General features: G+C 39.9%; 1 protein-coding gene across 1 annotated transcript; it reads right to left on the bottom strand.

Moving 5' to 3' along the window:
• Positions 1 to 4955: 4955 nt before the first annotated feature.
• LOC145089810 (uncharacterized) lies at positions 4956 to 5690 on the bottom strand. The gene has a single exon (XM_079028205.1). It carries the CDS (start codon positions 5688 to 5690, stop codon positions 4956 to 4958), a length of 735 nt encoding a protein of 244 aa, XP_078884331.1.
• Positions 5691 to 26268: the final 20578 nt, after the last annotated feature.

Here is a 26268-nt window from a genome sequence, read left to right as displayed (position 1 = left end):
AAAATGCCCTTTGACTATAAACCTCAAAAGTCAACTTTAAAAGTCAAATTTAAAAGGTCAAACTCAAAAGTCAAACTTGAAAAGTCAAACTTAAAAGTCAAACCGAAAAGCTAAATTTGAAAATTTAAAAGTCAAATGAGAAAGTCAAAGTTTAAAGTCAAAGGTGAAACTTTAAAAGTCAAAGTCAAAATTTTAAGTAAAAAATAAAATTCAAAAATTAAAAATTAAAATTTTGGTTTGAAAATGGAGCTTAAAAATAAAAGAAATTGATTTTTGGGCAAAAAGTGTCAAATTTCAAAATTAGGTGCGACAGGAAGTGGTTAAATTTAAAATATCGGAAAGAAATCAACAAGTGATCTGTTGGTGTAGTTGGCAAGACGCGCTGACTTAGAACTAGATGTCCCCGGTTCGATACGCGCCAACCCCAAAATCCGCTTCTAATTTTATTATGAAGGCGCTGATGTGAGGCTGCAAGGCTCTGATGCGAGGACGAGGCCGATGCGAGGCGAGGTGAGGATCCGTGGCGTGAAGGCGAAGACCTAGTGCGAGGATGCGAGGCTGTAAATGCTGCTGACCGTAAACGCGAGCCATAAACTCCGAGGCCTCGGACCGTAAACCTCCGACCGTAAGCTTCGGGCCGCAAACTCCGGACCGCAAGCCCTTCAAGAGCCGTAAACACTTTGCAGATCTCGTGAAAAAACAACGTTTTTCACCCTTTTTTGCTCCAAAACTCGATCAAAAACTCGTTTTTATCAAAAACGCAAAGAACAAACCCCCCCTTATTTTTGCGAGATCTATCCAAAAACGCTATTCTCTTTTCAAAATCAGATCAAATAAGCTCCAGATCTGAAAAAAATGATTGATACAACCTTGCTCTGATACCAATTGTAAGTCCCCAAAAATGCTTGTGTATCAATCGGATCCGTTTGATGGTGCGGAATCCCAATCAAACGGATGATGTCAGATCAAAATAGAAAAGAAGGAGAAGAAGATTAATATGAATCTTGTATGATGTGATTAGAATGAAGATCCGGATACAAGATTCACACACACAAAGCTTCTCTCTAATTTCTCTCTCTAGAACATCTTCAAATGCACACACTTAAGCTCCCTTGGTGTTCATCAATCTTTTCCTCACACCCCTCACCCCTATATATATACACACGAGAATATGGGCCATAAACAGGGTTTACGACCGTAAACTCACTCACCGACCGTAAACAGCTAAACAATATTATATAACAAATCAATTTCCTAGAAAAGCAAAGTATAAAACAAAATATTGACCCAACAACAATCCTTTCTTCATGAGACTTTTAGAGAGCTTAGCCATATCAGCTCCCAAAGATGCGACCTCACATCCATCTCACATAGGTAATGCTAATCTGGAACAATCCGTACTTATTCCACTATGAACGCTATCAGCATTATTAAGAATTAAGAATGCATCCCTATATCATCAACGGAAAAACACGAAATAAATATCATAGGAGTGAGCATACCTTTGTGTTAGTGCTTCTTTGAGTCTTCCCCAACTAGTTGTCCTATTGAACCTAGACCATAGGATCTCCAATGTTGCTAGGTTAGGTTTCCGCTAGGTGGTGACTCATTGTGATGGCTTTAAGCCCATTCCCCTCGATGTGAAGAGAACTTTCTCTCTGCTAAGGCCTTTTGTCAAGGGATCAGCTATATTTTCCTTTGACTTTATGTAACTAATGGAAATGATTCCATTCTTCAGCAAGTCTCTTATTGTAATATGTATGCGCCTAATGTGTCTCGACTTGCCATTGTATATATGACTTTGTGCTCTAGTAAGAGCATCCATACTATCACAATGTATGCCTATGGCAGTAACAGGTTGAGGCCACAGAGGAATACCTTCTAGGAAGCTTTTGAGCCATTCAGCTTCTTCAGCAGCTTTGTCTAAGGCAACAAACTCTGCTTCCATTGTAGAATGAGTATTCACAGTTTGCTTAGATTATTTCCAAGAGATAGCAGCTCCACCAAGAGTGAACACATATCCACTTGTGGATTTTGCCTCAGAAGTATTGGAAATCCAATTTGCATCACAATACCCTTCAAGAATAGGAGGATATTTCGTGTAATGCAGTCCATAGTTCATTGTATGCTTTAAAAATCTAAGCACTCTCACTAATGCATACCAATGATCTTTCCCAGGATTGTGGGAGTAACGACTCAATCTACTTACACTATAAGCCAAGTCCGGTCTAGTACAATTCATAATATACATTAAGCTACCGAGAACTTGAGTATATTCTAACTGAGCTACAGTATCACCTTTATTCTTCTTTAGATGACTAGAAGCATCAAATGGGGTGACAACTGGCTTGTCATCATAGTGTCCAAACTTCTTGAGTACACTTTCAATATAATGGGACTGAGTAAGAGAATAACCATCTGGTCTTCTTTGAACTCTTACACCAAGGATCACATCTACTACTCCCAAGTCTTTCATGGAAAAGGAGGAGTGTAGCATTTTCTTGGTTTGATTGATCACATCCAAATTAGTACCCATTATAAGCATATCATCCACATACAAGCATATGATGACATAAGCATTCTTGTATTGTTTTACATAAACACATTTATCACATTCATTTATTCTAAATCCATTAGAGAGTAATGTGTTGTCAAACTTCTCATGCCATTGCTTTGGAGCCTGTTTTAGTCCATAAAGTGATCTAACTAACTTACAGACTTTGTTTTCTTGACCTTTAACCACAAACCCTTTAGGTTGATTCATATATATCTCTTCATCTAGTTCACCATACAAGAAGGCAGTTTTCACATCCATTTGGTGTATTTCCAAATTATGAATGGCTGCAATTGCTACTAATGTGCGAATTGATGTAATTCTTGTAACAGGTGAATAGGTGTCAAAGAAGTCTTGACCCTCTTTTTGACGATACCCTTTAGCTACTAAACGAGCTTTGTACTTCTCAATGGTACCATCAGGTCTAAACTTCTTCTTGAATATCCATTTGTGCCCAATTGGTTTTTGCCTAGGTGGCAAATCTACCAATTTCCAAGTGTTATTTTGCACAATGGAGTCAATCTCACTTTTGATTGCCTCTTTCCAGTAAGGAGCTTCAGAGGAGTCCATAGCTTCCTTATATGTTTGTGGTTCTTTATTCACTACATAGGTCATGTAATCAGGTCCAAAATCTTTGGCTATTTTGCCCCGTTTGCTTCTTCTAGGTTCTAAGTTCTCTTCTTGAACCTTTGAAGAATTATCTTCATTTGATTGTAAACTTTTGTCTGGAATTGTATCATTCAATCCATCATCTAGAAAGTCCTAGAGCAGGTAACCTCTTTCCCTTTATCCTTAAAAGGAAAGATATTTTCAAAGAATTCAGCCTCTTCTGATTCCATGATGATTTGGTTATGGATCTCATCAACATGTGATTTATACACAAGAAACTTGTATGCTGCACTATTCATGGCAAGGCCAAGATAGATGCAATCTATGGTTTTTGGTCCAAGTTTAGTCCTCTTAAAAGAGGTACTTATACCTTAGCAAGGCAACCCCACACTTTCATCCTTTTATAAGAGGGTAACCTCCCTTTCCACAGATGATAGGGTGATTTATCACTCTTTTTATGAGGAATTCTATTAAGTATTGTATTTGCTGCAAGACATGCTTCTCCCCACAGATTGTGTGGTGCTCCAGAAGTAATTAACATTGAATTAATCATGTTTTTCAATGTTCTATTCTTTCTTTCTGCCACTCCATTTTGTTGAGGAGTATATGGAGCATTTGTTTGATGTATAATACCATTTAAAGAACAAAATTCAGCAAAGTCTTTGGATTCATATTCTCCTCCTCGATCAGACCTTAGAATTTTGATCTTTTTGTCAAGTTCATTTTCAACTTCAGCCTTGTAATTTTTAAAATAATTCAAGGCTTCATCTTTGGTATTTAACAAATAAATATAACAATACTTGCTGCAATCATCAATAAAAGATATATAATAATTCTTTCCTCCTCTTGTAGGTGTTGCTCTAAAATCACATAAATCAGAGTGGATTAAGCCAAGTATTTCATTAGATTTTTCAACTGATTTATGAGGATGTTGTGAAAATTTTGATTCTACACAAACCTCACATTTTATGTTTTTATCTAATAAACATTTTGGTAACATGCCAAGTTTTGCCATTCTTTAAATAGAACGAAAATTGACATGTCCCAAACGAGAATGCCACAAAATTGAAGGATCATGCATATACATAGAAGAGGGGCTAGTAGTGCCCATTATTGCATTAGCATTAATATTGGTTACATCATTGTTTGGTGTTTCAACACCATAGTACAAAGGTAAGACACTGACTTTGAAGAGACCCTCACTAAGGTATCCCTTTCCAACATACATCCCACCCTTGGTGAGAACAAACTTATCAGATTCAAATACAAGTTTGAAACATTTGTTACTAAGAATAGGACCAGAAATCAAATTCTTAGTAATTTCAGGAACATGCAGGACATCACATAAAACAAGTTCTTTTTCAGAAGTCGGTTGTAGTTTCACTTTCCCCTTTCCTTCAACTTTTGTAGTAGAGCCATTCCCCATAAACATTGGTTCAGAATCCGAGACTTTCTGGTATGTAGAAAACATGGTTCGAGAGTTGCAAATGTGCCTTGTGGCTCCGGTATCAATCCACCAATCCACACAATTGCTTACCATGTTGGTTTGAATCACAGCAACAAATTGATTTGGTGATTCAACCATGTTGGCTTGACCAGAATTTCCTCCACCAGAATTGCCACCATTGTTTCCATTGTTCCCTCCATTGTTTCCTCCTTGACCCCTCCTAAATCTGCAATCTTTGGCCTTGTGTCTAGTTTTGCCACAAACATAGCATGGACCAGAATTCTTCTTGAAATTCTTATTGTTTGGGCCATGGTTTTTGCCATCTTTGGAAGAGTTTTTGGAGCCTTACTTCCCTTTCTTGTTGTTGTGCTTTGTCCTTGAACTACTTGCTTCTCCAACAAAGTTTGCACTCGGTTCCAAGGAATTTGCATCTGCCTTCTCATTCAATCTGTTATCTTCTACCACACGAATTCTCAACACAAGTTGCTCAAAACTCATGTCATCAGTTAAGTGTTTAAGATATAGTTTGAAATTCTTCCAAGAAGGAGGAAGTTTTTCAATGATTGAACCAACAAGAAAGTTAGAGTTTATACCCATACCTTCAACTTCAAGATCATGTGCAATGACTTGAATTTCCTCCACCTGTTTGAGGACAGATTTGGTATCCACCATCTTGAAATTCATGAACTTTCCAATCACGAATTTCTTGGAACATGCCACTTCTGTTTTGTATTTCTTTTCCAGTGATTCCCATATCTCTCTTGCAGTAGTGATGGTAGAGTAGATATCATAGAGGGAATCATCCAGGGCATTTAGAATATAATTTCTGCAATTATATTCATTTGTGTTCCAAGTTTCCACAGCTCTTTGATGTTCTGCCAATTGGGCTGCAGTGGGTGGTGTTGTTCCTTCTGTAGTGGTTACACCAGTAGGAGGAGAGGGAGAATCATCAGTGAGAACATTGGAAACATGAAGAGTTGTTAGATAAAACAACATCTTCTGTTGCCATCTCCGGAAATCTAAGCCTTTGAATTTCTCAGGCTTTTCCACATGTGTTTTGATGATGGAATTTTGATCCATTCTTCACTCTTTGATTTCTGTTTTAGATTGTTATGACAGAAGTATACAATCAACAATATTAATAGAAATAAAACAAACGAAATTGAAATATATATATGAAATATACAAGAATCAGTTTACAGAAAACATATTTGATGGTTTATGTTTACAATAGAAACACAAAAATGAAATTATGTAGATTGAGGCCTGCAAATTGCAGTGTCCTAAGACAGAAATTTCCCTGGTAGGGATCTGTCTAGAGGATACAACAATCAACCAAGAACTTCTCTTGATTCTGATGAAATTCTCTATGTTCCCTTCATTGTATTTGGAGTACAAAATTATAAGAGGAAGTTGTATGCAATATTTCTGAACCCGAAATCTGGTCTTTGGTGATCTATTTATACATATAGATTGACAGGTTTTTTCCCTCCAAAACTGCTAACCAAAAATAACTGTCAAAACAGTTAAAACGAATTTAACAGATTTTTAATATATAATAAAAGTCAAAATCGGAATTAATATATATATAAAATATTGTAACTAGTCAATGAGACCCCAAGAGCCCCAAGTTCTAAGGCCAATCTTTGACCATTAAATATATATATTAATATAAGCTTTCAAGACCAATTTTACTAGCCCAATCACCAAATCCAACCCAATCCCTCTAGTCCAAGCCTTTGATCTAATTAGTAAACAAGTAGCAGGAGGCTTTTTAAGGGAGTATAAGTTTCCTCTTTCTTCCAATGTGGGACAAGTCCCAAAGAGAGTGTTTTCCATTTAACAAAGTTCCAACACAGAACTCACAAGAAAAGTACCTACGCATATCATAATATAAGAACAAAATCTCAAACATTAAAATACATACATGAAAGAATACATACCAGCCACGACATCAGGCGCTGCGTGGACCTCTTCCGTAGTCAACTGGAAAGCTCTCCCCCGATCCTTCGGCGTCTCGGTCTTCACCAACTGACTATCAGAAGCTCTAACAGCAGCAGGGGCAGACCCCTGAGAAGCTCCCTGTGCTGTCCCTTGCAGCAGTGGACACTCGGCCTTCCGGTGTCCGGTCTGGTTGCAGTGAAAACACACTGCAAACCCCATGGGGAAGTCCTTGGCCATATGCCCCTCCTTGCCACACTTGTAGCAAGATCCCGCTCTACAAACTCCATCATGACCCTTGCCACACTTTCCACAAGTGCGGCCCTTCTGGCTCCCTGCTCTGGAATCAGCGGGCTTGGCCCGCTTGGCTGCCGGCTGGTACTGTGCCGGTCGCCGATCCCTCCCCTGAGACTCCGCCTCCTCCCTAGCCTGAGTCTCTAGCTCGATCTCCCACTTCCAGGCATTTTCCTGAAGCTCGTCAAATGTCCGGTATGAGGAGTTCGCCACAAACTCCCGAATGTCTCTCCTCAAAATACTCAAATAATGGCTCATACGTGCTTGCTCAGTAGACACGTGCTCAGGGCAGAACATCTCCCTCTCATGAAACATCCTGGTAATAACCGTAACTGACTCCGTACCCTGCTTGAGGGTCAAAAACTATTGTGCCAACCGATCCCGATCCACCGAGGGAACGTACTCATCACGAAACATGGTGGTGAACCTCTCCTAGGTCACCGCAGCAAGCTCTGTTGGAGAATAGTGTGCTGTCGCGAACTTTCACTAGTCCTTCGCCCCCAGGCGAAGCTAGTTAAGCGCAAACCGAACCCTCAAGTGCTCCGGGCACGAGCATGTATAGAAACACCCCTCATTTTCAGGTATTTTATTTACACGACTTACTTGCCGAGTTCCTCCATAAAATTGAAATTCATCGAATAAATAAAATACCTGAAATTCTGGATGTTACAGATGGACTCAGCGAGTAATTCGTGTACTCGACGAGTATATTGTCAACTTGCAATAATGTCGTGTAAATACCCATGTACTCGCCGAGTAGTCTAGATGCACTCGGCGAGTAGGCAATGAGTTGAGAAAAATGTCCTGCTCATTTACTTCTTAACTGAGGTGCCGAATTAGGATACTTCAGTGACTCTTCTTCTAATTACTGCAGTAATAATGTACTCTGTCACTCCCAACTCTAACGGACTCGAACTTAATGGAAAACACTTCGCACTCTCATTTAAGCATTCCTCACTTGAACCTTGACCCTTAAGACTTCTAAATGCATCCTAACCTTCCAACCTGAAAAGCATGCAACCACGAGTGAAAGCAAACAAATAAAAGTCCTAAAAATATAAATATCCAAGTTGAACAAGGTTCATAACCAAACACCATAAAAACATAAAAACAGCCAATCTTCAATCTTCTTCTTCCATATTTGCCCCTCCTGCACCACTGCCTCCTTCTTGATTGTTTCCTCTCTGCATCCTCTCCTCCCAATTCATGATGTAAGGGTACCCGGGGCCGGGCCGTGGGGTGATGTTCATTTGCTGCAAAAGATACTCGATTGACGCATTGTTGTAATTGACACCTTGCCCGATGTTATCCAAGTATCTTCGATATTCAAATTGGTTCCACCTGTCATTCTCATCCTCCAGCGGAATAACCGGTGGGTCTTCTCGAGCCCGTTCACTCCTTTGCCGAACCCTTCGTCCCGGCTCCTCCGGAACAACCGCATCGTCTGCATCTGGAATTGCATAAGAATCTCCAAATTTTTCCACAATTCTCGCCCTCCGATATAGTGTAGTGTTGAACGGAGGAGGAGAAATGACGATTAGGGCCCTCACCTCTGGTAAATCCAAGATCCCAAATGATCTCGCGAGCCTCGTTACGAACATTCCTCCATTAATTTTGGAGGTCACCTTCTCTTTGACAACCCCATCCACAAGATACTTGGCTAAACAGTAGGGAAGGTTGCAGAAGACATCGGGAGTAATGATGCTCCAAAGGTAGAAAATGTCAACGGTTGGGACCTTGTCATCGTCCTTCCTCATATTGAATGTGCTGGCAATGAGGCGGTGAATGAGATGATGAATGGGTGAGCGGATGTGGCCTTCTTGTGCAGACGATGGAATGTACACCCGGTTGGCAATGGTATTCCACCAAGTGGAAGCAACAACTTCTTCAGGGAGATCTTTATGGCATTGCTCCAAGAAGGTCTCAAAATCTTCATTCAACATGGCACTTTGATCGTAAATGCCAATCCTCCATGCAAGCTCCGCCATGCTGCATTGTCGCAGCTCCCCACCAAGTGAAAAGGAAATAACATTGGGATTATAATACTCACTACCACCCCGGAATGAGATGGTAGCGGAAAATTCCCATCATAACTCCGCGAAGACCGGCTCTTGGATCTTGAATAATTGTAACCATCCATCACAAATGATTGTAGAATCCCCCACATCACAAGATTTCACCAAGTAAGGCGTCAATTCTTCCTCCAACCCAATCTTTCCCAACCAATCCCAATTTATTGCATTGGGGAGGTGGATCTCCTTCTGCTTTAGAGCCTCTACTCGGTTCTTAGCACGGGCCTGTGAGGATTTAGAAGTTATTTGGTGAAAAGAGAGCCATGGAATGTCTCCTTGGCTTCCCACCCCCCTGAAGTCTACCCTCTTCTGGACATGGTTCCTGCAAAATAACATTAAGAAAGCACAAACAAACAACACCCAACAATTAAAATTAAACAAAACAGATGTGTAAAGGCTCCTACTCGCCGAGTTCATGAACTACTCGGCGAGTAGGAAGAACATCGGGACCAGATTCCAATCGGACAATATTAGGTCACTTGAAACATCTAATTTTGCAGAGGGGTTTGCTGTACTAAGTCCATTAAACACTAATCCATAAGAAATTTTGACTAAAGCCTCCTAATTCATAGTAAAATCAAAACCCTAGAATTGGAGAAAACCCCCCAAATCCAATTTTTGGGCAAAATAAGGACTAAGAATTGATAAAGCTTCAATCTTTAACGAGTATTGAGAGTAAAAATCATACCTTTTCTCTTGATAGATGGAGATTCAACGAAGAAGAAAGAAAACTGGAGAAATGGCTTGAGAGTAGAAGTGCACGGCGAGTATGAGTGGTTTGGTGAAAGTGAATAAATGAAAAAGAAACCCTAATTTACAGATTGTAAAAACCCGTGTAAATATTCTACTCGCCGAGTATAAACATCTACTCGCCAAGTAGAAATGCGTATTCACGATTTTCAGGGAATTCGAATAGGTACTCGCTGAGTAGTACGTATATACTCGGTGAGTAAAGCTTGAAGTTTGAAAAAAACTTAATTTTCTTAATTTTTAAACCACCACCCCACACTCTGAGCATTGCTTGCCTTCAAGCAATCATTTTAAACATAATTTCAGAAGAAGAATGAAAGTAAAACAGATCCTAAGAAATTAAAAAGAAAACAAAGGGAAAAGAAATTCAAACTCTAAACTCGGGTTGCCTCCCAGAAGTGCTTCTTGTTAAGGAGTCATTAGTTGGACTCCTTCTGTTCTACGTTTCTACCATTCCCTCCAGTAGCAGGCCTTCTTCTATGTCTTCATTTCTCGGGATTCCTTCTTCGTATCTTTTCACTCTATGTCCATTAACCTTGAAAGGGGTACCATCTTTTGATACTAACTCTATAGCTCCATGTGGAAACACCTTATTCACTAGAAAAGGACCATCCCATCTTGATTTGAGTTTGCCCGGAAAAAGTTTGAGTCTTGAATTAAAAAGCAACACCTTTTGCCCTTCATGAAACTCTTTATTACCCTTGATCCTCTTGTCATGCCAACTTTTGGTTTTCTCTTTATAGATTAAAGAGCTAGTATAAGCCTCATTTCTAAGTTCCTCAAGAGCATTCATTTACATCAACCGGTTGTTCTTGAGCTCCGCTATGTTGAAGTTGCACATTTTTAAAGCCCAAAAAGCTTTATGCTCGATTTCCACCAGTAAATGACATTGCTTTCCATAAACTAGCCTATATGGTGTAGTACCAATAGGTGTTTTGAAAGTTGTTCGGAAGGCCCAAAGTTGTTCAAACATTCATTGTGTTCATTTATTGTCTTTACTTTGATCATATTCATAGTCTCATATTTAATACTTAAATTACTTTGTTGACTCTGATATTCAGTCTTGACTGGTCTTGCCAGACTTGAGTGGAACCATCAATCAGAAGCAGACATTGATTTCAAGCATTAATTCAAGGTTTGAATTCTCAAACCTTGTCCATACGCAATCAGATCCTTGTTCTCACACTACACTCCACATCAAAGGAGAACTTTGCACCCTAACATATGGTCAGAATGAAAGGACCATCGAAACCTTGGAAGATATGCTCTAAGCCTATGCAATAGACTTTGGAAGTGCTTGGGATACTTATTTACCACTAGTTGAGTTTTCCTATAAAAATAGTTATCACACTAGTATAAAAGTCTCACCATTTGAGGATCTTTACAAATGAAAACACCGTTCCCCAATATGTTGGGCAGAGGTTGGAGATACACAATTGGCCATAAAGCATGTAGGTGATACACCGCATATTGGACTTGAAATAATTCATGAAACTACAGAAAAGAACGTGCTTATAAAAGATTGACTTAAGTCCGCATGTAATCGTCAAAAGAGTTATGCTAATGTGAGATGTAAACCTCTGGAGTTCTAGGTTGGAGATCGAGTGTCATACCCCCGACCTGCCTTGGAAACGATGTGCTATGCAACGTTAGAATGTTGGATTGCAGGTCAAAGACATGCATTGAGTAACACACTGATATATTAAACAACATTGTTATTTATTCATTAAATAAAATATGTTACAAAGCTGTTCGAGGTACATATAGATCACAAAAGTAAGGCACATAGACTTCGAGCTGCATCACCGGGGTTACCTTCTTCTTCATCCAGGTTCATTCTCTTGAGAATACATGTGGTTTTTGAAAGGTCAACATAATGTTGGTGAGTCCACAAGTTTTATTGTTATAAAACATGGTGTGGTTATTTTAGTTATCTTGTTTACCCTATACTCACTTCCTCGAGTTTGTGGGTACTATCACTACTTTCTTAGGTTATTTCCTAGCAACCACAGGTAGGAGTGTTAATCCTGTATAGATCTATACATATCTCTCCCCGATCGCTTAAGATTTAATGATTGTAGGTCGGGAGCGAGCTGAAAATCTTTCAGCGTGTTAATAAATTGTTTCTCATCTAACTCTTGTTGTGGGGCCTCCCCTGGTCAGTCATGTTGTTATTCTTGTTGTATTCATACGATTTTACGTAATATAAATTATTTATCTTATACATACATACATATACACACAAACACACACACATATATATGTATGTGTATACATACATATATATATATATATATATATATATATATATATATATATATATATATATATCTAGTGTATTTTGCGTAGTTGGCTATTTGGGGAGAGTAACCACTATGTGATAAGCTTATCCAAAGGGTTCCTACAATAGTGACTAGAGTACCAGTGTTTCCTGGAAACTAGCCAGCATAATCTAGGTATGATCTTATCTATCAATGTAAAACAGTTTAACAACTAGGCATAATATTAGCAAAAAAGTTTGGGCAGAGTATCTACTGGGCAGAATATCAACCTAATGCTATGAGCATAATTATCTAACTGTAATTAGTAATAACTATGTAATAGTTGCATTTTAACATGTATCCCTCCCCCCCCCCCCCCCCCCCCCGAAAAGGTTTGGAAAATGGGGCTGTGAACTCACATGTGAGTTATGAACCGTTGTTTTATGGTGGAAACTGAAAGTCTGAACTTTAAGAGGCGCTCAGGGACAATAGCAAATTTTGGGGTGTGGAAAGAGCTTTACTGAAGTTTTCTAGGTGTGTGTCGTGCTTTTGCACGTGATCCATAAGGGGCTGCCACCTGTCATCATCTCCATGTGCCATGTCACCCCTTATCCAAATGGATCATGTATCAGTTTACGTGTGGAGCACTGCGCGTAGGAGCACGTGATGGTAAAAATTCAACTTTGATATTCCATAGCTCTCACATACGAACTTTGTTTTCAATGACTCATGTATATCCTTGTAGGTATCGACGTATACTACAACATTCCTTTTGGTCGTTTTGGCTAGTTTTGATTTATTTTTTTTTTCGACTAGTTTTTATTACCGTTATGGTTTTATAAAAATCATAACTCTCCCATACAGTTCCTAATTTAAGCGTTATTTGTCTCATAATTCGTACTTTAAGTAGCACTGCAATTGCCCTTTTGGTGACTTTTTCCAAAATTTCACTATTCTCCTTGTAGTTTTCATCGTTGTAACTTCTTATGTACGGTAGATATTTATTTACTGTTACAGTCATATCTCACCTATACTGAGTCAGTAGCTTATATAATCTATAAATGTTTACGTGCTTTAAAAATGACACGACTTTTCACATAATCATTTTTAGCCTAAAGGTTGACGTACTTAAGGACGAAAATTTGAATATATTAAAATATATTGGGTGGTTACAAGGTTGTCCTTATTACATCTTCACGTTTTATCATTAAATATTAACGGCGATCGATGAATTATTTTCTAGGTTGTGACATCAAGTAATGTTAAAGTTCTCCTATTAGATTGCATTTTCTACATCTTTTATACTAGTTTTAATTAGTTTTTTATATCATATATTCTGCTTTTTCATATGCATTAGTTCAAATAATGTTTAACTTATGTTTATCGCTATAATTTCCATAGTGCTCACATTTTTATGTCGTTTTTAGGTATTTCGAGTGGAGAAATATTTTGGAAGCATCTTGGATTCATATTACGATCTTCGTGTAGCTAAAAACATCGGAGAAGCTGGAACATGGGTTAGATTTGCTGAAACTAAATGGTTCGCATCTGAACATGCAATTTACGATTTACACGATCGTCTTCTTAGACATGTGATTGTGCTTCACCTTTGTAGCTTTTCCAAGCGCAAAAATCAACTTTCAGGACTTCGAAGCATTAAGAACATCATGTTTCTTCATAAAGAACGATCATGTTTTTGAGTCTCATGTTCAAAAATAGCATTGTACTACATTAAATGCAAAAATGGAAATTTTCGAATTTTAGAGCAAAAACAAGATTGTGTTTTTTCATCTGCCTCCATAATCACGTGGAATGCGCTCGCAAAGTTACTTTTAGTGAAATATTTTTCAGAAGCACAAGTATCAAACCTTCGTAGAGAGATCCGTGGGATCAAACAAGCAAAAAGAAAGGCATTGCATACATATTGGGAGTGATTCAAAGAGCTACTTGTTCGTTCCTTGCAACACAAAATCAACGATTACCATCTTTACCAGTGTTTCTATGAAGGTATGACACCCATGGAATGAAGGTTGACAAATGCTTCCAGTGGTGGATCCTTAGGTTACATGACACTAACCAAAATTCGAGAGCTAATAGAAAAACTAGCCATTGAGTCGAAGAATTTTGGGAACGAAGAGGAGTGGTACCCTGACCATCCATGGGGCATTATAAAGGTAAATTATCCCCACTTAGATGCTTAAAATTTTGAACTAAAGAAAGTAAGTTTGCTACTGAAAAAAGAAAAAGGAATCGTGGTTTTGAAAAAACAATGTGAAATCTGCCTAAAAATTGAACATCCCATTGATATGTGTCCATACTACAAGAGGATGTTGCTGTAGTAAAAGTTGTCAGAGGTTACCAGCAGAAAAAATATAATCAACAAAATAATCAGGGTTGGAACGATAATTGTAATGTCCCAAAAATATCGAGTAAAAAATTTATTTTAAATAATTCAAAACCGTTCATTCATTATTCCGAAAGATGATTAGAGTCAAAGTATTATCAAAACATCATAGTAAAATCAAAAACAGTCAAAGCGGAATAATTCTCCAGGGGATGCAGTGCGATCAAGTCGGCCCTTCCTTTTGTAACCAAAAGTACCTGAAAACATTTTAAACATAAACTGTAAGCACAAAGCTTAGTGAGTTCCCCAAAATACCATATACTCAATATACATAATAGTTGGAAGCTAAACCGGGTCTATTTTACCCTTGAGTCCCTTCTGACACCTTTGGTATCTTTCAACTGGTATGGGTCTATTTCTCCCCTACATCTAAGCATACAATCATATCAAAAAGAGTCACAAAGACAACAAGCATCCTACAACAAAATATAGTGGGACAGCATTGGTTCCTTTGACCCACAAGTACAGTGAAGAGACTCACCTGAATTACTCAATAAAAGCCCAACCGCTACCTCAACATCCAAACAACCAACCCAAATTTGCTAAAACCAAATCGAGACCAATCCTTAGTCAAATACTCAATTCAACCCAAGGTTGACCAAAAGTCAACGATCAGCTTAGTCAAAGTCAATGTTACGTCGTGACCATTCCTTGGTCACCTTGTGAGAATGCAACGACAAAACAATCGTAATTCTAGACACTGTCACATTGTGACACATCCTATGTCGCTTCGTGACTTCTGATCAAAAGGCCAAAATCTTCATTATGTGCTTAATCTCTTCATACCAAGGCCGATAACCTTAGATCTAGTTCCTAAATAGCTTTATAATCAATAGAGTTTCCAACATTTCCATTAGGATGGTCCAAACAACCAAGATCTAGTATTTAAGTCTCAAAGGGACCAAGAATGCATCTCTCTCAGCTAAATCCATTAATTCTAAGTCTCTAACCTTCAGATCTGAATCAACATGATGTTTAGATGGATAAAGTTTCCAACTTTATCGATAATAATGTCTCAACCTTTCAAGATCTAAACTTTAATACACCAAAATGGCCTAAATGACCAAAATAACTTGCATGGCTGAAAGGGAAGGCAAAAGATCAAAACTTTCATAGTCCATGAAGTCCAAGAAAACATTCTAAACTAATCAAAAGGTGTTTGAGTCCAGATCTGAAACATACAATGTTTTTGGGACTTTGAAGAGTAATAAAGTTGAAAACTTTGTTCCCAACTCTCACTCAAAACTCGTTAAAATGGACCAAAACACCAAATACACTTAGATCTAAAGATGAAATGTAATAAAGCTTGGAACTTTATAGCTTACAAAGGTCAAGAATTAGATGAAAGTTGAGATCTTCAATTTCCAAGCTTCAAGGACCAATCTTGCATGAAAACATTGCTCCAAATCACTAAAAACTCCAAAAAATACATGAGAGGGGAGAGGGGAGGCTCAAATCTTGAAAATAGAGGCTAGGGTTTCTCCCAATAGGTTCTATATAAGATGGAGGCTAAGAAAATACCCTAATACATCAGAAACTTCTCGAAACAGGATGTTATAGTAACTTTCAACAAAGACATCAATTTTAGCACCCTCCTGGTTTTGAACAACCACATTTTCAGTAAAATTAGCATCAACAGCAAAATTATCAGAATCACCACCACCAGAATATTCAGTAGCAGTTTCAGAATCAGAACTTGCACTAACAATTTGACAGCTCCAGCATAGCCTTGTAAGATATAATAAAAAGCTTACCCACCAACACTTACATGCTCCAGAATAAATATAACATCTTGTTTTGAGTTACTTTCATTATTTACCCTTATATTGATAATTAATTCATTTTGGTCCTTATAATGTAAGACTTGTGGCTGGGAAGGAGTGATATTGCCACTTTTGGATTATGGGAGTAGAGCCACATACGATGGGTGTACATTTTGTGTACGTTGGGCATACTAGGTGAAGTCCTAAACCATAATATTTAGGGTTTGGACCATATTTATTCATCATTAACTCTTAACCTTAGCTCTTTTAATTAGCCTCCATCATCTCAAAATATCCTTGCAACCCTAATCCACCTTTCGAAACATTTCGAAGCTTGGGTGTATGTATTTTGTGCCTTTGAGGAAGAAGGAAGGAAGTAGAGACCATCTTGAAGAAGTGAAGCACTTTGGATCCAGAATCACACCATCTTTTGGCATCACTTGGAGGTATAAAGTTCTGAACTTAGTGAAGTTTCACTTAGATCTTGTTTTGGGCTTGATTTTAGGTTCTTTTTGTCCCATATGTGGTGATTCTAAAGCATAGCATGTTCTTGACCCATTAAGTCGTCCTTTCTGACCTTAGGAAGGGTCTTAAGTCATAAAAATGTGGTTTGGATGGTTAGTTTCGCTCCATGCTTTCTTTAGAAGGTCTTAATGCATTAAGATGCTGTACTTTGGGATTTTGGGCATTAATAGACATGCAAAGTCATAAAGTTGGAAACTTTATGACTCTTGAGGATGATTTGGCCTTGGATCTAAAAGTTGGATGTAAGAGCTTAAGCAATTAAGCTCTAACCTAAGTATGCAGCGCGTACTTGGTCAACTCTCCCATTTGTGGTCAAGATTTGAGTATACCCGCGTACCTATAGAGTATGTCCCGCGTACGTTTTCTGTGTTGACTTGGTTGAGTTTACTCGGATGGGTTGATGCGGGTGGGTTAACTCAGTTGACTTGTTGATTATTACCAGTTTGACTTTGACTTTGACCAAGTGACCAAGGGGTATTTTGGGTATTTTGAATGGTGTTTGAGAAATGTTCATTTGGATGAATAGGTGATATTTAGAGCTAAGATTCAGAGTTGGGACCTCATTAGCTATTGTTCAGACTATGAGGTGAGTTTTCTCCACTGGACTTTCGGGTCGAAGGCACCAAGGTTGGCCCATTGGATTGATATCCTGGTTTACCATGTTTTGCTATGTTGTAGTGATCTATTAGATTTGTATCCTAGTTTATAGGATGTTGTTATGCGGTAGTGATCTATAGATTTTCATATTTGTTTATTGGTTGATTATATGTTTATCTATTATGTATATGTTGACATATATTGATTTGTGGTTGAGGGTTTACTTCTTTGTGCGTGAGCCAACAGACCGGAGGCTTTCCAACCGGATGGTTGATTTAGCCTGAGGGTATTCCATCCCGAGAATGACTGGACTCATTGTGTATTGGCATTCCAACTTGGGGTATTCCATCCTGAGGATGACTAGACCCGGAGGTTGACTAGCACTGAGGTATTCCAACCCAATCGTTGATTGGACCCGACATGTTGTTGTATATGTTATTTGTTTGTGTGATGGTACTTTAGGGGAACTCACAAAGCTTTGGCTTACAGTTTTAGTTTGTTGTTTTCAGGTACTTCTGATGATCACGGGAAGGCGAAGGCGTGACTGTACACATCCTCTGTTTTATGGCTTTATGATTTTGGGATACTCTGATATTGATAAACAATTTGGAAACAATGATTTTGTAAACCTTTTATGACTATGGGTTTTTTTAAAAAGTTTAAATTTATTGTGATTTTTGAGTCGTTACAAGTTGGTATCAGTGCCTTGGTTTGAGTGAATTGGAGGAACACCCGTGTGAATCCAGTCTCAAACTAACGAAATGAAAAGGTTTTAAAAATGATTTTCAAAATTGTTTTCAAAATAATCAGGAGAGGATGCAATGTGTACGATCATTTGGTTCCAGTAATTAGACCCCAAATTACAACACTGTTATTTGATATTCTGATATGTTAGAACAACATGCTAGTGATAGGCTAGTGATCCTTAGGAATCGCATGATAGAATTGCCTAATTATATGATGCCTGATAGCCTAGGGTTTTCCTTATATGAAATTGACATCGTTATTGTAGTTTCTTAGTGTAAGCGTCAAAAGTGTACATAACTAAGATTTTATAGCCTAAGAATGTTTGATTTTGCCTTATTTTATGTTCCTCTTTTGATTGTGGGATTAGGGTAGAATCAAGTATTTGACTGTCTTTAGAATCTAGTGTTATGTATGATTAGCATACACGAGTGCTGCAGGGTTGGTGGAAGTTTCATGGATGAGTTGATGGGGTTAGCCGACCAGTAGAGGGATGTCTAGCCTTTCTCTAGGAAGTGAGAATAGGGTGTATGCATATTCTAGTGAGTGTTTTTAGGGTTGTTGTGATGATCTTCTGAGACAAATATAGTGTGGAAGGTAGTATAGGCCTGTACTACTGGAAGCACAGGACCCATATGAGTAACAGGGAAGTCACAACCTCTAGGGTTTTGTTGGGAATTGGTCCCTATGGTATTATGTGCGTTTATCTAATATCTCCCTAGTTTATTTTTAGTATGGTGGTTACGAGGCGATTTGAGGCAAGATCTGGATCAGGAGTTGGAGCAGGTGGCCAGAATGGGCCAGAATTGACTGAGGATCGATCATGGAGATCCTTCGTGAGGAGGTTGTTTCTATCGTCCGGGAGTAGAATTCAGAGCTGTTGGGTCTATGAAGACTGCTATGATGGAGCTCTTCGATGATTGTTATGTTGTACTTTCTGAGACTATTGTTGTTATAGCCACCGCAGTCGTTGCATCTACGGGGATTGGCGTTGGGAGGGATTTCCAGTATCGGGACGTCAATAATACGATTCCCCTGGTGTTTGACAGTGTCCAAGATCCGATAATTTTCATGAGGTGGCTGTCAGATATTGAGGGATGTTTCTTTACCTACTCTTGCCCAGCTGACTAGAAGGTCAAGTGTGCTCTAAACCTTCTTTGGTCTGGAGCGAAGGATTGGTGGAGGCTGGTTACTAGTTCATACACCCCAGAGCAGCGAGCTGCCGTATCATGGGAGCAGTTCTCTGAGATGTTCCACTCGAGATATGTTCTATTGGTGGAGCGGGAGAGGCTAGCCCAGGAGTACTTGGATTTGAGGCAGGAGACCGAGTCGGTGACGGAGATCACCAAGATGTTTACAAAGAGAGCTATGTTTTGTCATGAGTTTACTGCTTCTAAGCAACCTCAGATGACTCGGTACTTGAGCATGCTCAAGACTAGGGGTGCAAACGAGCCAAGCTACTCGCGAGCTACTCGGGATCGGATCGTTAAAAGCTCGACTCGAAATCGGTTTTAAACGAGCCCGAGCCGAGCTCGAGCTTAAAATTAAGCTCGTTTATTAAACGAGCTCGAGCTCGAGCCTATGTCATTAAGCTTGATTAGGCTCGCGAGCCTAAACGAGCCTTTACATAATATAATTTATTATTATTTATATATATATTAAAATAAAAATATATTAGAGGAATTACGGATTTAGGGTATTAGTAATCGAGCTTCTTAACGAGCTCGAGCCGAGCTTAAGCTTATTTAGGCACGTCAGATAAAAAACGAGTCGAGCCCGAGCCCGAGCCGAGCTTGGATAATTCTTTACGAGCTCGAGCCGAGCTCAGTACAAGAAAGCTCGAATCGAGCCGAGCTCGAGCCTCATATAACTTAAACGAGCCCGAGCCGAGCCTGGCCAGGCTCGGGCTCGGCTCAGCTTGTTTGCACCCCTACTCAAGACAGACACCCGTTAGTTCGTGTCCACACAACACTATGGATCATTCATGGAGTTACAGGAAGCCGCTAGGTGGTGTGAGATTGAGATGGAGCTCCAGGTGAAGGAGCAGAGGCAGAATTCGGCACAATTGCAGTTGCAGCCTATGACAAAGCGGTTCAAAGCCGCTGATGTTAGATCTGGTAGTCATATGGACCGCACTTATGGGAAGTGCGGAAAGGTTCATGATGGATCTTGTCGATCTTCTTCGGGATGCCACATACGTGGCAGGTAGGGTCATATTGTGAGGGACTGCCGATAGCAGGATCCAGTACCCAACATCAGGATTTGCTATCATTGTGATCAGGTGGGCCATATAAAGTCCTAATTCCCCTTGCTTGCTTCTAGACCGCCACAAGTTCCAACGTTGGCTACTCTAAGGATCACTAATGGGGGCTAGGGTAGGGCAGAGCCCCCGAGGGCTCGAGGTCGCGCTTTTCAGCTCACTGTCGAGGATGCCAGAGCAACACTAGACGTTGTGACCAAAATGGTTCTATTTATTCTTCTATAAATTATTTTATGGAATGCTTATGTTTATGTTTCTGATAGGTACATTCTTAGTGAACTATATGCCTGTTCTTGTGTTATTTGACTCGGGCGCGAATCGGTCCTTTGTGTCCTGATCTTTTGGTAGGGATTTTGGTATGCCCCTCTGTGAGTTGTAGTGCCCGTTGCAGGTTTCTATCACCAACGAACATGGGGTTTTGGCATCCAATGTATATAAAGGTTGCATATTGGAGATCTTCGACGTGCCTTATCTGATTGATCTGATCCCTATCCCCATTGGGGATGTATATGTGATAGTAGGTATGGACTGGTTGAGCGGGTTTGGTTCAATGATCGATTGCGAAGGCCAGCGACTGGTGTCTATGCAAATGGTACCAGGGTTGGTTCAGGGTTTTGTTCAACAACCAAGGCCGAACAGTATATTCAACATTGGTATCCAGGTTATCTGGCTTATGTGGTTGATACTCGGGTTAGGGAGCAGACTTTGGTTTTAGAGGTACCAGTTGTTTGAGAGTTTGCAGATGTTTTCCTGGAGGAGTTACCCAGTGTGGCTCCCAAGTGGCAGGTTTAGTTCAGGATTGATCTAGTGCCAGGTGCGACTCTAATTGCCAAGGCGTAGTACCGCTTTCCACCGCCTAAGATGTAGGAGTTGTCCTCTCAGCTTCAGGAGTTGTTATGCAAGCAGTTCATCAGACCAAGCACTGTACCATCAGGAGCGTTGATACTGTTTGTCAAGAAGAAAGATGGTTCCCACCGGATGTGCATTGATTACCGGGAGTTGAACAAGTTAACAGTGAAGAACTTTTATCCCCTTTTGCCGATTTATGACCTCTTTAATTGATTGCAAGATCCATCTTGGTTCTCCAAGATTGATATGAGGTCCGGGTATCATCATGTGAGAGTGAGAGAGGAGGACGTGGAGAAGACCGTGTTAGAGACTCGTTATGGGCATTACAAGTTCATGATGATGCCATTTGGGTTGACCAATGTGCCTATTTTGTTTATGGATATGATGAATCAAGTGTGCAAACCGATCCTCGACTGATCTGTTATAGGGATCATTAATGACATCTTGGTGTATTCCAAGACTAGAGAGCAACATGAGGAGCACCTTCAAGAGCTTCTGGGAGTGTTGAGGTGGAAACGGCTGTTTGCCAAGTTCTCGAAGTGTGATTTTTGGTTACGAGAGGTCCATTTCCTGGGGTACCTCGTTAACCCAGATTGGATTTTGTTCAATCCGGCCAAGATCGAGGATGTGATATAGTGGGAGGTTCTGAAATTTCCCTCAGAGATCAGGAGTTTCTTGGGTTTGGTAGGATACTATCGGAGATTTATTCAGGATTTCTCCAAGATTGCGGTACCCCTTACTCGTCCGACGAGGAAGGGAGTGGATTTCCGATGGGGCCTTGAGCAACAATCAGCACTTAAGAGTCTACGACAGAGGTTATGTGAGGCCCGGGTATTGACCCTTCTAGAAGGAGCCGAGGATTTTGTGGTATTATGTAATGCATCCATCACTGGTTTTGTGGCGGTCCTTATGCAAAGAGGACGAGCGATTGCTTATGCTTTGCGGCAGCTGAAGCCGCATGAGAGGCAATATCCTACTCATGATCTGGAGTTGGGGGCATTGGTATTTTCCCTCAAGATTTGGAGATATTATATATGGGGTCCATTATGTTGTATACACGGATCACAAGAGTATGAGATATCTTATGGATCAGCCGAACCTGAACATGAGGCAGCACAGGTAATTGGACATGGTCAAGGATTATGAATGCGAGATCCTTTACCATCTGGGTAAAGCGATGTGGTAGCAGATGCTTTGAGCCGCAAGTCGGCTGGATCTTCACTTGGAGAGATGTGCATGAGGATATTCGTTGATTCTCTGCTTTTGGGTTTAATCAGAAAGGCTTAAGTTCGGAAGGAGAACTGGAAACATGAGAGGATCAGGGGCGAGATCGACGGGTTTTTCACCAATAGTCGGGGGTTGTTGACCTGATACTGTCGGGTTTGGGTTCCAGATTCTGGTGGGATCAGGCAGATAGTGCTGGAGGAGGCTCATAATTCTCGCTTTTATATACACCCGGGAGCCACCAAGATGTATCGAGATTTGAGATTAAGCTATTGGTGGTCGTGTATGAAGAGGAAGATAGCATGGTATGTCGAGAGGTGCTTGAATTGTAGGATGGTCAAGTCCGAGCCTTAGAGGCCGCATGGGAAGCTGCATCCTTTGGAGGTTCCCTTGTGGAAGTGGGAACAGATCACAATGGATTTTATCACTAATTTGTCGAAGACGTCCAAGGGTTTTGATGTTATATGGGTCATCATGGATCGATTGACCAAGAGTGCCCACTTTTTGTCCATCCGGGAGAGCTCTTCAACTGAAAAGTTGGCTGATGTGTATATCTAGGAAATTGTTGCTTGTCATGGGGTTCCAGTCTCCATTGTTTCAGACCAAGATGTTCGGTTCAATTCCCGATTTGGCGGAGGTTCCACGAGAAACTAGGCACGAGGCTACATTTTAGCATGACTTATCACCCGCAAACATACGATTAGAGTGAGCGGACCATCCAGACAATTGAGGATCTATTGCGAGCTTGTGTCATAGATTTTGGCGGAGTAGGAATTCCTACCTACCTCATGCGGAGTTTTCCTAAAACAACAACTACCACTCCAGCATTGGTGCCCCACCTTTTGAGCTCTTATATGGCCGGAGATGTCATACCCCGGTATGTTGGGGAGAGGTTGGTCACAGGGTCATGGGAAAGATCGAAGTACTCCTTCAGACCATGGAGCTTATTCAGCAGATTAGGTAGAGACTGCAGACAACTCAGAGTCGGCAGAAGAGTTATGCCGACCGGCACTGATCAGAGTTGGAATTTTAGGTTAGCGATATCTTATTACTGAAGGTCTCACATTGGAAGGGTGTGATACGCTTTAGGAAGAAGGGGGAAATTAGGTCCCCCGGTATATTGGACCGTTCTGTGTGATAGCCACGGTAGGTCGGGTCGCCTACCAGTTGGATTTGTCGAGCAAGCATAGTCAGATCCACAACACCTTCCATGTCTCTTAGTTGCAGAAGTGTGTGTTGGACGGTGAGGAAGTGGTGCTTTTAGAGGATATTTAGTTTGATGAGCGCTTGAATTATATTGAGAGGTCGGTGGCTATATTAGAAAGAAAGATGAAGGTCCTGCGCAACAAGGAGATACCTTTGGTAAAGGTTCAGTAGCATTATCGGAGAGGCTGCGAGTGGACCTAGGATCCGGAGGCTGAGATGTGAGAGCATTACCCAAAGTTATTTACTACATCAGACTTTGAGGATGAAGTATAAATCAAGTGGAGGAGAATTATAACATCTTGTTTTGAGGTACTTTCATTTTTTACCCTTATATTGAGACTTAATTCATTTTGGTCCTTATAATGTAAGACTTGTGGCTGGGAAGGGCTAATATTGCCACTTTTGGATTATAGGGGCAGAGCCACGTATGCTGGGCATCCATTTTGTGTACTCTAGGTGTATGGGGTGAAGTCCCAAACCCTAATATTTAGGGTTTGGACCCTATTTATTCATCATTAACTCTTATCCTTGGCTCTTTTAATCAGCCTACGTCCTCTCAAAACGTCCTTGCAACCCTAATCCACTTTGTGAAGCATTTATAAGCTTAAGTATATGTGTTTTGTGCCTTTGAAGAAGAAGAAGGAAGGAAGTATAGATCATCGTGAAGGAGTGAAGCACTTTGGATCCAGAATCATACCATCTTTTGGTATCACTTGAAGGTATAAAGTTCTGAACTTGGCGAAATTTCACTTAGATCTTGTTTTGGGCTTGATTTTAGGCTCTTTTTGTCCCATATGTGGTGATTCTTGAGCATAGCATGTTCTTGACCCTTTAAGTTGTTCTTTCTAACCTTATGAAGGGTCTTAAGTCATTAAAATGTCGTTTGGATGGTTAGTTTTGCTCAATGCTTTCTTTAGAAGGTCTTAATGCATTAAGATGTTGTACTTTAGGGTTTTGGGCACTTAATAGACATGCAAAGTCATAAAGTTGGAAACTTTATGACTCTTGAGGATGATTTGGCCTTGGATCTGAAAGTTAGACGTAAGAGCTTAAGGCATTAAGCTCTTAATGAAATTTTGAGAATTCTGGGTGTACGCCCTGTGCAACCTCAGTACGCATCATGTACGTGGTCAACTCTCATGTGTGCGGTCAAGATTTGAGTACTCCCTGCATCCTTTGGATTATGCCCCGCCTATGCATTCTGTGTTGACTCAGCTGAGTTCACTCGGCTGGGTTGACTCAATTAACTTGTTGATTTTGACTAGTTTTACTTTTACTTTGACCAAGTGACCAAGGGGTATTTTTGGTATTTTGAATGGTTTTTGAGAATTGGTCGTTTGAATGAATAGGTGACTGTTAGAACCGAGATTCGGAGTCGGGACCTCATCAACTATTGTTTAGATTGTGAGGTGAGTTTTCCTCACTAGACTTTCGGGTCGAATGTACCAAGGTCGGCCCATTGGATTGATATCCTGGTTTACTGTATGTTGTTATTGTGTAGTGATATGTTAGATCTATATCCTTGTTTATAGGATGTTGGTATGCGGTAGTGATCTGTAGATCTTCCTGTTTGTCTGTTGGTTGATTACATGTTTATCTATTATGTATATGTCGACATATTTTGATTTGTGGTTGAGGCTTTACTGCTTTGTGTGTGAGCCAACAGAGCGGGGGCATACCAACCCGATGGTTAATTGGGCCCGAGGGTATTCCAACATGAGGACGACTAGACCCGTTGTATATTGGCATTCCAACTTGGGGTATTCCATCACAAGGATGACTGGACCCGGAAGTTAATTGGCCATGGGGTATTCCAACCCAATGATTGATTGGACCCGACATGTTGTTGTATATGTTATCTTTTTGTGTGATGGTACTTTGGGGGAACTTAATAAGCTTTTCCTTACAGTTTTAGTATGTTGTTATAGGTACTTCTAATGATCGCGGGAAGGCGAAGGCGTGACCATACACATCCTCTGTTTCATAGCTTTATGATTTTGGTATACTATGATATTGATAAACAATTTGGAAACAATGATTTTGTAAACATTTTATGACTATGGGTTGTTTTAAAAAGTTAAAATTTATTGTGAGTTTTGAGACGTTAAAATAAAACCAGAGCAAGTATAAAAAATTTGGAGCAACAACTGTCTCAACTTGCTACTTCTATGAGTCGACTGGAGTTTCAAGGTAACTTACCTCGGAAACCTGAAAATAACTTGAAGCATAATGGGAGAGAATTCGTAAAAACCGTGAAGGTCAGAGCGAACCAGGAGAGAGAATCTTGAGGAAGAGATAGAAGAAATGGTGACTGAAAAAGATACTGAAGAATTTTTGGGTCAAAAAAAAGGCTGAAAAAGATGAATATAAGGAAACTCCAAGAAAAGCGAAGCCGAATCTGAAGGAGTACAAACCAGTTACACCATTCCCATCAAGATCGAAGATCACGAAGCGCGAACGAGAGGACGAGGAGATTATGGACACCTTCCGTAAGGTGGAGGTAAATATTCCACTTTTAGATGTTATTAAAAAATTCTTTCTTACACTTAAGTTTTCCAAAGAACTATGTGCTTCAAATAAAAAATAAAAAGTAATGAAACCATAAAAGTTGGCGAAAGTTTTTGAAATTTACAGAAATGGGTACCTCCAAAGTGCAAGGATCCAAAAATTTTCTCGATTCCTTGTAAACTAGGAAGCCTTATTTTTTCAAAATCCATGCTTAATTTAGGTGCCTCAATTAATGTCCTCCCGCTTTCTGTTTTTAAAAA

This window comes from Lactuca serriola, chromosome 2 (genome assembly GCF_051521515.1).
Source record: "Lactuca serriola cultivar US96UC23 chromosome 2, Lser_US96UC23_V15, whole genome shotgun sequence".
NCBI lineage: Eukaryota > Viridiplantae > Streptophyta > Magnoliopsida > Asterales > Asteraceae > Lactuca > Lactuca serriola.
Note: the sequence above shows the minus strand (reverse complement) of the source record. Positions and strands in the feature narration are given on the sequence as shown.